Source organism: Narcine bancroftii, chromosome 6 (assembly GCF_036971445.1).
Source record: "Narcine bancroftii isolate sNarBan1 chromosome 6, sNarBan1.hap1, whole genome shotgun sequence".
In the NCBI taxonomy this organism is placed as follows: Eukaryota; Metazoa; Chordata; class Chondrichthyes; order Torpediniformes; family Narcinidae; genus Narcine; species Narcine bancroftii.
Genome location: NC_091474.1, coordinates 62364926 through 62378525, shown reverse-complemented (window position 1 = coordinate 62378525; position 13600 = coordinate 62364926). Strand labels below are relative to the sequence as shown.

Sequence of the window (13600 nt, the reverse complement as noted above, 5' to 3'; positions counted from 1 at the left end):
CTCAGTAACATTCATACTGATCAATGGTTTTTTTAAAGTGCTGTTATTTGAGGAAAATAACATTACCTGCTGAATGGTTACATTTAATTAACACAATAGTACAACTTTGCCACAATTTTCCTTTATTGTAAATTTTAACATACATCTTTATATTTTAAATACAACAGATTTGTAATATACAGGGCACTTTTGAGACGCGTACATTGCTTGAATACAAATCAATGAACAGAAAGTGAATCCCACATGAAAGCAGCAGATTAATTCTCCACTCCATCCGCGCAACAAGACAGCATTTTAAGAACTGGTCAATATCCTTTTCCCCTATTTAGCACAATTCACTTAGGGACATAGATTTTTCTCTTCAGCCAACAATTCCTGCATGTTGAAACAACAGACTTGCAGGAAATGAGATGGCAACAGCTAATTCACCCAATGTATTGGTTTGAGCTGTCCTCATCCTGCTGCAGCTAACAACCCAGTTGAGCGACAGAACTTCAAAGTCCTGAGGGGAGATTGTCATCTTGTGGTTTTAAACCCTACCTCCACATATATTATCTTGGGATTTATCATTTCAAGCAACAACTTCTAATCTGCAGTGACAAAATATAGTCAGTGAATAAAGAATGTAATTTATCCAATGCACTATCTTCTAAATGCAGTACATAGCAAAAATTGTGAACACTATTTAATAACTAGTCCAATGTAAACATTCAGAATGCATATTAAATCTTTCATTACAAGTATCTAAACAGGGCTGTTAGATTGCACTATGAATGGGGGAATCCAAGTGATGGCATTAGTGAATAATTCTCTGAAGGTGCAAATCATTAAGAATGTAACTGGCAAGAGTTGAACATTTTTTGCAAAACAATGAGTCCTTGATGGTTTAATGACTTCCCACACCTGCATGATTTGCATACAAAAATGCATATTTCACATCATCAAGTTTTTTTTTTAAAAAAGCCACCATTTCACCACAATTTGTCCACCTTGTGTTGTCATCCAGGTATTACAAATCAGGTTTCCAACTGTTCATTCTATCACTGACTGAAGCAGAAGTTGGAAAAGGTTCAATGTTTCAGGACATTATAAATGGCAGTTCCAGTCTCCAGTTCCCTTGCAAACAGTCTTTAGTTTGGCTGGAGGCTCATGAGCAGAGCTGAGAGTTAGAGACATGCTTGCTGCAGATTTCAAGTAAAAAGCTCAGCGATGATTTAAAAAATCAATGAATAAAATGTTTGGGACTCGATTGTGAGATGTGGTTTAGCCCTGTGGATGCAGTGCAACGATTTGACATCAGGAGAAGAACTGCCAGCAAAAAAAAAAAAAAAATCACTCTGAGGGAAGATGTTCTTCAATTCCAAACAGCTCTTTGACCAGTCTTTCACCAAACTGTACCCGGGTGTAGCGCCTGACTAGATACGCTTCTGACATCTTGTACAAGATGTATGCATTATTGACAGCGATACTGAGGACAAACCAGAACACTTGCTGCCAGGTCTTGTTAGGTTTATGTGATATAAAGTATCTGTGAAAGAGAACAATTATTAGGTATGAAAAGACAATGTTTACAGGTGGAGAAAAACCAATTCCACTAGCAAGATAATAAGCATTGCCTGAAAGAGTGGCAGCAGATTCACTCGCAACTTTAAAAGGACTATTGGCTGAATTCTTGAAAATTGCACAAGTAATGAGATAAGGGCAGGAAAGTGAAGTGAATGGAAAGCTCTTGAGCAGGCGTGATTGACCACATGGCTTCCTGCACCACTTCTCAGATTTTCATGCAAGTGGGCAGCATGGTTGGCCTAATGTTTAGCACGACACCTTTACAGTGCCAGCGATTGGATCCGGGGTTCAAATCCCATGCTGTCTAAAGAGTTTGCACGTTCTCCCTGTGACTGCGTGGGTTTTTCCCGGGGGCTCCAGTTTCCTCCCACCATTCAAAACTTCCTGGAGTGTAGGTTAATTGGGTGTCAATTCAGAAGCAAGGACCTGTGGACCGAAATGGCCTGTTACCATATAACCATTAACGCCGTGCTGTGTCTAAATTTAAATTAGAAACTTTTCACATCTGTATTTTCTTTTTCAACATTTTTATTGTATTTTATATAATAGTGTATACACACTTAAAGGAATGATGTATAAACTAATACAAACTGTTATAGAGCAGACAAGCACAATGCCTGAGAAAAAAAATATTTTTCTTCTACAACACTATAATTCATAGGTAAATTGAAAAAGAAAAAAAAGATAAAAAACAGTATAATTAACTAATCTAAACCCTAAACCATTCCTAAGTTGTATGGCAAGAGAGAGGGGAAAAACTGCCGGTAGAAATAAAAAGAAACACATAATCACAAAGAACCTGATGAAGATTCCAATTAGAGGCTGTGAAAATAATTCAAAAAAGAACCCCCCAAAGATTGGGAAAGTTTAAATTCGAGCCACTTGTGGAACATCTTATTTTCTCCAAGATTAAATATGACATTATATAACTATTGATGATGAGTGGGCGGGACAGTGTCTTTCCATCTGATAAAATAGCTCGACTTGCAACAAGAGAGGCAATGGTTAATGCACGACATTGAAATGAAGACAATTACACTACTTTCTGTTCAACCATCCCAAACAAGGCCACCACTGGATCTGGTGCTAGGTTAACGTTAATAATTATTGATAAAGCACAAAAGTCCTCTTTATATTTTCAACAAGCATTAAGAAAAGGCATTTTTACTGTGCGATTCAGCAAACAATTAAACCCAAATAAATCCTGGAATGCAAAAAATAACTTTCCCAGGCTCGTGTTGAATTTTGACAAATGATGTAACAATGCACTTAAACAACACCCCAGCAGCTCTGTGTTATGTAAAACCACTAATGTACCAGTTTACAGGCTTTTCAGGAGCTTTCCGAACCCCTGCTTTCATGAGTAAAGAAATGAAGAGTTTTATTTTAGGGAATTCTTTGGGAGACCCGTGACCACTGCTACATGATCATCAAGAACACCTATTGCTCCATGCTGTGCATGCACTGGAATGTCGGACCCCTTGGTTATGCTGCTCCTTTCTCCATACAGACACCAGCAATGAAGTCTGTACAGAAATGGTATGGAATGACAGAAAGTGACTATCAGGAGTTGATAGACTGGGCCATGTTCAAGAATTCATCTGTTACCAACATTATAATAAAATGTATGGACAAGGCTTTTCCTTCTATCCAACTACATCTCGATTAGAAACCACGGGCAACCTGTTGAAGACCAGATTCAGATCAGGCAATTGAGAGACATACATGATGGCCAGGTATAACCTCTGGAAAACCATTACCAATGAAAGTAAAGGGAGAATTCTCACACGGATACTTGGCAGCTGTGGCAGAACTTCCACACCCTCACATCCTACAAGGTTAATCACAGCAGTATCTAACTGATACATCTCTCCCAGATCATCTCAATGCTTTAACTTTGAAAGGGAAAACAATGGTGCATTTTCTACAGCCCCCAGTCACTCTGAGGGGCTGTAGTGTCCATTGAAGACACCCACGTGAGACGCTGCCTCAAGAAGGCAGCTGACATCATAAAGGATCTTCGTCACTGGTCACAATCGCTTCTCACTGCACTTTTAGGCAGAAAGGTGCAAATACAGCAACTGAGAACAATTTTGGTCCAACAGCTATCAGGCTCCGTACCATTCCGACCCTAAGTTACTCCAGGAGCACCATAAGATCTGTCTGCATTTTTAAAATATCACCTTTTTCTTGCACTAATTGAAATATTTATCCTTTTACATTTATTATTTCTTTTTCTATCTTGGCATATTGTTATTTAAATGAATACTCTTATAAATAAGAATGTCAGTGCATCTGTGCATTATATGTGTATATCTCATCTGTGCTTCCCTCAGCCCCAGGACAACTTTAAATAATAGTTTACCCCATAACCATTGTGCTCCACATTAGTTCCTAATTGGGACAGAGTGGTAAAGCAAGGGGAGAGAAGACCCAAGGAAATATAGTGGTCTTCAAGAATTTTTTACAATTGTAAGTTCATTAGAAAGAACACCAGCGGCTTCAAGGTAGGAGCAGCTTGTATGTCATTGATGATGAACATGTGAGGGTGGTGTGGAATGGGGATGGGGAGTGGGGGAGGGGAGTGCCACAGCTAAAGAGTCAGGCCCCACACCATCAAGCTAATTACCTCCTTGTCATCCCACTACTCCCACGGTCTGCCCTATGATCGCTGTCTGCTCTCCAACACTGCCAATTAGAGAGGAGTCAGTGTGAGCTTAAAGATAGTAGTGTAAAAATGCAGATATTTACAGATTAACTACATAGATAAAATGGTGACTAATACCTTTTAAGGTGGGAAATGGTGAGCTCATTCACTTTAAACCCATGAAAGATAGGCCAGAATATTTCCTAATTGCGCATTTTGGTGAAGGCACACCCAGTCCTGTCAATATTGCAACACCCTCCAAACTAGCATCTGGAGAAGTCTGCCAACATTGGGAGAGGTTTTCTATTGACTTCTCAAACACAACCCACACCCTGACGACCATGCTCAGAGGTATACCTCATCAGCCAACATCCTGAACTCAAACATCACCTGATTTGGATCTGTTCTGTGCCACAATTAGCTCAGAGCCACGAACAGACCACTAAAGAAGTAAGGGCGCAGAATTTCCTCTCAGTGAGACTTCAGTCTCCATGCTCAAATCAAATTTATTGTCATCTGATTACACAAGTACAACCTGACGAAACAGCGTTTCTTTGTGTAAAACATGTCCAGACACAACACACATACAGACAAACAATACATATCCAGGTTAAAAATATATAGTTCAGCATAGATGTCGAAATTAGCCTCATTTTAATGGTTTTATGGTAATATCCAGCATATGTCACCCCCCCAGCTACAAAGCACAAGACAGAGGGTGATAGAATGTTCTCTGCCTTGACAGGGCTGCAGATATCGTGGTTGAAATAAAAACACACTGCTGAAAAAATTCAGCGAGTCCGACAGTGTACTTTATAGAGCTAAGATAAAGGTACAGAACCAGCATTATGGGTTAGAGCCCTTTATCAAGGTATGAACAAAATGTAGGCAGGCCACTGAACAAAATGGCAGGGTGAAAGGTGGGTGGGGGGGGGAGGGGCAGGGAGAGGAGCACAATCCCAAAGGCAGGAGGTAATCGGTGGATAAGATAGGAAGGCCACAGCAGCAAGCAGGGGGAGGAGGGGTGGCTCTGTGAATGGGAAGGGAAGGAGGTGGAGAGTTGAAGGGAAGAAGACAAAGGGAATGGGAAGAGAGGAAGATCAGAGAACAAATTAGCGGAAACTGGAGAAGCTGATGGTAATGGAGGGTGCCTAGACAGAAAATTAAGTGTTGTTCCTCCAATTTACAGGTGGTCTTGGTAGGATAGTACACGAGGCCATGGACACACATGTGAGCATGGGAGTGGGGTGCAGAATTGAAATGATTGGCCACTGAGAGATCCCTGACGCTGTTGTGGACAGTGTGAAAGTTCTCAGTGAAGCGATCTCCCAGTTTGCGCCCAGTCTTTCTGATATAGAGAAGGCTACAGCGGGAGCACCGGATGCAGTAGATGACTCCCATAGATACACAAATGAAGTGTTGCTTCACTTGAAAGGACTGTTTGGGCCCAGGAATGGTGGTGAGGGAGGAGGTGTTGGCGCAGGTGTGGTACCCCCTGTGACCACAGGGAAAGGTGCTGGTTTGGAGGGGAGGAAGAATGAGTGGATGAGAGAGTCACGGAGGGAGTGGTCCCTACGGAAGGAGAAGAAGAGAAGAGAGGGAAAGATGTGGCCGATGGTGGGATAATGTTGAAGATGGAGGTAATTACGGAGGATAATGTGTTGGATGCGGAGTCTGGTGGGGTGGTAGGCACAAAGGGAATCTTGTGTTTGATACCTCTGGGGGAAGAGGGGGCCAGGGAAGATGAGCAGAAAATGGAGGAGATGCGGGTGAGGGCTGAGTTGATGGTGATGGAGGGGAAGAAGGCAGACATTTCAGATGATCTGGACTGGAAGACCTCATCTTGGGAACAGATGCGATGGAGATGGAGAAATTGAGAGAAGGAATAGAATCCTTGCAGGGGACTAGGTGTGAGGAAGTGTAGTCGATGAAGTTGTGGGAGTTGGTGAGTTCGTAACCGTGCATCTTGGCGCCTCACAGTTCGGCGGGCAGCAACCTCCTTTGAAGAAGACCGCAGAGCCCACCTCACTGACAAAAGACAAAGGAGGAAAAACCCAACACCCAACCCCAACCAACCAATTTTCCCCTGCAACCGCTGCAACCGTGTCTGCCTGTCCCGCATCGGACTTGTCAGCCACAAACGAGCCTACAGCTGACGTGGACATTTACCCCTCCATAAATCTTCGTCCGCGAAGCCAAGCCAAAGAAGAAGAAGAAATGTGTGTCAGTGTAAAGCTTGGCTCCCGAGATGGAGACAGAGAGATCCAGGAAGGGAGAGTGTTGTCGGAGATAGACCAGGTGAGTTTGAGATCAGGGTGGAAGTTGGCAGGAAAGTGAATGAAGTAGACTGAGATTTATGAAGCTCAATCCCCTCCAAATTCAAGTTGCCTGATAATGTTCGGTTTTCACTCCCTCCAACACCACTGCACTGGTGGGAGTGCATACCATCTCAGATTAAGATTTTAGATTTATTGTCAGAGTACATACATGACATCACATACAACCCTGAGATTCTTTTTCTTGGGGACGAGGCAGAATTACCATTTACTGGTAGTGCAAAAAAAATCTGTACACAATGTACATACACAAACAAATAAAGAAAAGTAAACAAATTGACTGGGCAACACAGAGAGAATTTTTAAAAATCAATGAAGTTCAAAAGTAAGAGTCCTTCAATGGGTCTCTGATTGAGTTTGTTGTTGAGGAGTCTGATGGTGGAGGGGTAGCAGCTGTTCCTGAACCTGGTGGTGAGAGTCTTGTGGCACTGATACCTCTTTCCTGATGGCAGCAGTGAGAACAGAGCGTGTGCTGTGGATCCTTGATGATTGCTGCTGTTCTCCGACTGCAGCGTACCCTGTAGATCTTCTCGATGGTGGGGAGGGTTTAGCCTCTGATGTCCTGGACTTTGTTCACTATCTTTTGGAGGCCTTTAAGCTCTGGGGTATCAGTTTCCCGGTACCAGACCGTGATGCAGCTGATCAGCACACTTTCCATCAATCATCTATAAATGTTTTCCAGGGTTTCAGATGTCGTACCAAACCTCCTTAAATTTCTGAGGAAGTAGAGGTGCTGACATGCTTTCTTCACAATGTCATTAGTGTGATGGGTTCAGGAAAGATCCTCCGAGATGGTGACTTAAATCCCCCAATAATCACTGGATCGTATATGCTGGTTTTCCCTTCCTGAAGTCAACAATGAGCTCCTTGGTTTTCTTGGCATTGAGTGCAAGGTTGTTGGTGCATCATTCAGGCAAGTTTTCAATCTCTTTCTTGTATGCTAACTCATTGCATTTTTTTATACAACCTACCACAATGGTATCACTAGCAAATTTGTCGTCTGTACCCAGCCATAGGTGTAAAGTTAGTTGAGCAGGGGGCAAGAGCGCAGCCCTGTGTGGTGTTCCGATACTGATGGAGATTGTGGAGGACACGTTCTTACTAATCCTCACTGATTGTGGTCTGGAGGTGAGGAAATCAAGGATCTAATTACGCAGGTCTTAGAGTTTGCCAATCAGTTTTGAGGGGATGATGGTGTTAATGCCGAATTAGAATGAATAAAGAGCAACCTGATGTCTCCAGGTGTTCCAGGGCTTTGTGTAGAGCCAGTGAAATGGAATCTGCCGTAGACTGTTACTACGATAAGTGAATTGGAATGGATCCGTGGTCAAACAGGAGCTGATGTGCTTCCACAGCAGTCTTTGATGATCAAAACACTTCATCACTGCTGATATAAATGCCATTGATCTCCATGAGGCACTCCTAGGCTATTTCCACAACACTACCCAAACCCACAACCTGTAAGAGGTAGAAGAACAAGGGGAGCAGGTGCATGGAAACAGCATCTGAAAGCTCACCTCCGAGTTATTCACTATTGATTTGAATTCTCAAATTCCCTACCAAATAGCACGGGTAACTACTTTCATCAGACAGACTGAGGATTGTGGCACCTCACCACATCTCATGGGCAAGAAGGGAGGGATAATGAATGTTGGCAAAACCATGAACGTCAACATTTTGTAAATGAATACAAAATGTATCTGTAGTCCAAGGGTAACTTTACTCTAGGTGAACTCAGGAAGATGACTCTTTTTTTTAAAGTTAACCATCTCAGCCAAGGCACCATTGCTTGAGTTCATTAAGGCTATGGACGAGGCTCCACTATTCTCATCACTGACACTTCCTTCATTGTTAGGTTAGAAATGGGAATGTTCACTAATTATTCCCTAACAACAAGACACAGTAACAACCTGGCTTTGGCAGATAACTGATGTCTGCAATTCAGATGCCAAGCAATGATTGTCTTCAACAGTTGACTAGTCATCTTTCCTGGGACATTAAAAAGGTTCTATCACTACTAAATCCTCCACTGTCAATACCCCAAAAGAGTTGTTATTGAGAAGAAACATTCCAATCAACCATATAAATCCTAAAGATGATAATTATATAGGTTAAGGAAGACATTTATTCAAAATGTTGCAGCATTTCAAAGGGGTCTCTGAGTTCGATTAATGAAAGTTCATCCTGAAAGAGTTCACAAATCTCCACCAAAAAGTGATATGGAATTTTTAAAAATTCAATCCAAGATTAAATAACCAACTAAACACAAGATGCAAAATAAACAACAAAGTCAAGGATTCACATTATGGAACATCACGATACAGATGCCTTTCTGGGAATGCAGCCCTTCCATAATGCAGGGCTGTACTGAACACACAAGAAGACCGTGCAGGTACTCACTTGCTATACTTATCATCATATTTGCAGATATAGCCAAGATGAGCAGCAAATGCCTCCACTGCTAATGGACAGCGAATCTCTCCACTCTTCCTTCTAATTATGACTCCTGTGGGGACAAAGAGTTTGGATGAAATATGAGAGAGTGATTAGAACGATTTAAACAATTGTGATACTTAAAGAGCTAAAATATCAAAGATGCAATTTTGACCTTTAATCACAAATTTTGGGACTTCAGCATATATTCAAAACTCCCAGATATTTGCTCTTGCCAAAGTGGCCTTCTTTAGTGCATGTGTTTTATTTGAAATTCCACCCTAGTTGCAGAAAGGGCCCTGTCCTATTGGTCAGACTCCACTGAGAAGACCACAGCCGACGTAAGCAGGCTTATACTGAGGAGTCTAAAGACACAAATGCAAGTTATTACAAGTGGAATTCCAAATAAGAGGGTGATGTAGGAGCACATAAATAACCTCAGACATACTCCATTCAGAGCAGAACTCCTGCAAATTGTCCTTCAAGGAGTAATAACATACAATTTAAGAAATAACATCACAGTATTCGAACAAATTTGGGAACTGTACATGGAACACAACAGAGAAGTCTCTATCACCTAAAATGACAGAAGGAGAAGAAGATGAAATGAACTGACCCGTATGTAAAAGTAGAAGACACAAATGTTTATTTTCATTGTGTGATGACATTGTTTAATGGGTTTAATGTATCATATATGTTGAACGTTGAGTGGGTGGGGAGGGGGGTGAAGGAGGGAGGGAAGGGAAGGGGGAAAAGGGGAGAAAATTACACTGTGTATATTCAAGAGGGAAATGTTTATGTGTATTTTGGACAGTATGGTTCATAGTGTGAAAAATTTAAAAAAAATTTAAAAAAAGGAGTCTTCTGATTGTGTTTCATGCAAAGTTTGGGAACCATAAAGTTTAATAAAAAATTCAAAGCCCCATTTTTCCTGGGATTCTGTTAAGTTGTGCATCACTAGTAGGTTGATAGATTTTCTTTTTGCTTGATGAATGCATACTTTGTACTGACAATTGAAGAGTGACTGATCTAATACAAAGACCCAAATGTCAACTGCAGCTGATTGGGGATCTCTCACTTATCGAATGCAGACTGGTTTTGGTTACACAAGAATGCACAAATGCTTTTTGCTACAAAGCAACTTTCTCCAGCCCTGAAAATGGTTTATATCTTTACATTCAATAGCTTTAGGTTCTTACACATTACAATTTTCTTTTGAAGATGTTCTTAGCTTGAGCAAGCAGGCCTTCAGCTGTTTGGAATATAACTGAATGAAATTCTTCCCCCAATCTTTCTTGACCTTAAAATGCTAATTAAAACCTCTCTCTATGATTGAGGGTTTGATGACTTGCCTCCGAATGAAATTAGTGACAAATTCTGTGAAATACTTAACCATGTAAAAAGGGGTTGTAGAGATCAAAGGGGCAATTGTGCTGAAGAGAGTTGGTTGTCACATGACCCCACGCAGGCTGCAGCTGGAAAGGGTGCTGAAAAGATTTACAAAGATGTCATCAGTACTGGAGGGCTTGAGTTATAAGCGAAGGCTGGATAGGTGGGACTTCTTTCCCTAGAGAGTAGGAAGCTGAGGAGTGACTTGAAAACATGAGGACCATAGATAAGGTGAATGGTCAGACTTTTTTCACCAAGGTAGGGAAACTAGCCTAAAGGACATAGGTTCACGGTGAGAGGGGAAAGATTTAAAAGGGACCCAAGAGCACCTTTTTAACAGAGAAGGTGGTTGACCTATGGGACGAACAGCCAGAGAAAGTGGTGGTGGGGGGAGGGAGGAAACAATAACAAAGTTTAAGAAGCATTTCAACAGGGAGATGGAGAGGAAAAATTTAGAGGGAAATGGGCCAGATGCAGGCAAGTGGGACTAACTTGGGTAGGCAACTTGGTCAGCATAGACACATTGATGATGGTAGGCAACACTCTAAAGCCAAGTTTGAAAACACAATGACAGCACAAATTAAGAAATAACATCACAGTATTCGAACAAATTTGGGAACCGTACATGGAACACAACAGCCATTTGAAAATTTAACATAATGAAGATGCTAATGTCTTCCCATCACGTATGAGAGGATCACTGGGGTCTCACTCCCACCACCATCGATGCGATTTACCAGTATGATTTTTTAAAAGAGGGCTCGCAAAATCAGGGAAGACCCCTACAACTCTGCCTGCAGCATCTTGCAGCCACTCCCATCAGGAAAAAGATGCAAAAGTATTAGAACCAGAACCACCAGGCTGAGGAGCAGTTTTTCCCCACGGGCAGTGAGACTGCTACAACAAGCCTCCATGATTCTACTATTTATTAATATTATTATGTTTTAATACAGGTATATGTGAATCGTTCATCTGTACGCACATTACGTTGATACATGTGTTTGCACTATTCTGCACAATGGACTGGAGAACGCCGTCTAGTCAGATTGCACTAGTACAATCAAGAATGAAAAATAACCTTGAACTTGAGACAGATGACAGAAAATGTAGGCCAAACGGTCCTAAGGCTTTTATGGTAGAACACAGATAGAATGGCATCAAGTGATATACAAAACAAACATGCTATGGCAATTTGCAGTTCCTCCAGCTATATTTCTTCAACATTTACTTTTCTGTAACCAGAAGAGCTTGTAATCTTGACGTCACAAATGAGAGAACAAGCACACAGAGAGCCCAAAAGGAATATGCGCAAAAATAACTAATTTAACTTGAATGTTCCTAATCATAACAGTGTGATTACTTTAGATTACTTACCTTCTTTGAATGGAGAGTATGCATTTGTAAGGAAATAGAATTGACCTTTGTTGGACCAGCTGATTAAGGACATGTTTTTTTTCATTCTCACCCTGTAATGGCCTCGGACCTGTGGAGGATCAGGGTTAGCCAGCATTGACTGTGGCAATCCTGTGCAGTCACTCTTCCTGGTGCTCAGAAGTCCACAGCAATAAATCCCTATGCAGATGGAAACAAATGTGATTCCGATTCCAGAGCCCTACAAGCGGACCAGGTCTTGAAGACCCAGTCTAAAACTGGTACGACAATACTGTAACATATTTGGTGAAAATATATCTAAAAAAAAGCAATAAAACATTGAGAAACATGGACAAAGAAGGATAAGGTTGGTGAGAGTACTGAACAAGAGAAGTGCATGAAAAAAATGTGGTGTCCTGGGATTTCCAGGAAGGATTCTTAACATGTAGTGTGGTTGTCAAAAAAAAGCTTTGAAACAGTCTCAAAAAAAAATCACTAACGCTCACATAGCAAGGAGCTAGTAGATGTGATATGACTGCAAAACTTAATGCCTTCTCAGATAGAGAAGAAGAAATATGTCAAAACAGGTTGGAATGTTTTTTGTTTAATCCTTAACTTGTAAGGCTTGAAATGTCTGTCACAGAAAAACAAGGCAACAGACAATACAGTTTGCAATTAAAGATCTCAACCTTTGTTGGATTTTCACAAACAACATTGGATGACCCACAGTGCTGTTTTTATACCATTAAAAGGGCACTAAACCAGTTTTTAGGCTGTAGTATCTGGATAGTCCTTTGTAAGAAACCATATACAGCAGTACAACAAAGGGTGGTATGGTTAGCATAGCGGTCAGTGCAACGCCTTTACAGCGCCAGCAATTTGGACTGGGGTTTGAATCCTGCGCTGTCTGTTAGGAGTTTGTACATTCTCCCTGTGTCTGCATGGATTTTTCCCGGGGGGTCCGGTTTCCTCCCACCAGGGGTTGTAGGTTAATTAGATGTAATTGGGTGGCACAGACTTGTGGGCTGAAATGGCTCTATATCTAAATTTAAAATTTAAATTTATACACTGCTGAGTCTGAACAACATGGCAGCATTTAAGATCCTTTTATCCTCCCATCCATTTCCACCAGTAGTTCATCACAATCTGCCTTTTAAATGTTTCATTCTATCTGTCTCACACGCACGCAGTCTTGTCAAACACTTGTTCCAATCCTTCTACATGGTAGAAGACCTAAAATCTGGATGCCAGAAATCCAGATCACCTGAGAATCCAGACTTACCGAAAGCTCTCAAACTTTTTAAATTTAGTGGGCTTTTGTACACGTCCATGCATTCATAAGCACCACAGATGCATAGCGGCAACAAGCGGCCATGTGGTCGCTATTTTGAAAGGAGCAATCAAACTGTGACATTACTATAATTTTGCATCCGACTCTTTCCACTTACCATCCGTAGCATACATATCTACAAACCAATAATAATGAATCCTAAAGTAGATAAAGTTCATCTCTACTTTATTCCTCCTTAAATTTGAATTTTAAAGGTACTGCCTGAGAATCCAGAAAATCCGGACCAACCCAATCCCCGAGCAGTCCTGATTTTCAGACTTCTATTTTATGAAAACATAAATGTTTAGTCCTAAATTTTAATTATAGTCATGAAAACCTCCTTTCAGAGATTTCAATGACAATATAAGGGCCAAACTATAAATTTACCAAAATAAAATCTTTAACTTTTGCTCAGTTACTTTTAATTTAGTCACTTTAATGTGGCATTACATCAAATAGACATATTGAGCTGAATGTTCTGTTCTGTGTTTGATGTACCTTAGTTCCTAATACTAAACTAGCCACAAT

At 41.1% G+C, this 13600-nt stretch overlaps 1 protein-coding gene across 1 annotated transcript in view; it reads right to left on the bottom strand.

The window, feature by feature from the left end:
• Nucleotides 1-103: 103 nt before the first annotated feature.
• Nucleotides 104-13600, bottom strand: part of pgbd5 (piggyBac transposable element derived 5) — a 75909-nt gene continuing 62412 nt past the window's right edge. The window contains exons 5-7 of the mRNA XM_069885069.1: nucleotides 11746-11943; nucleotides 8950-9055; nucleotides 104-1528 (exon numbers count right to left, since the gene is read on the bottom strand). Of these exons, the coding sequence (XP_069741170.1) occupies nucleotides 1333-1528; nucleotides 8950-9055; nucleotides 11746-11943 (500 nt within the window). The 3' untranslated portion in view covers nucleotides 104-1332. The remainder of the gene's footprint in view (nucleotides 1529-8949; nucleotides 9056-11745; nucleotides 11944-13600) is intronic.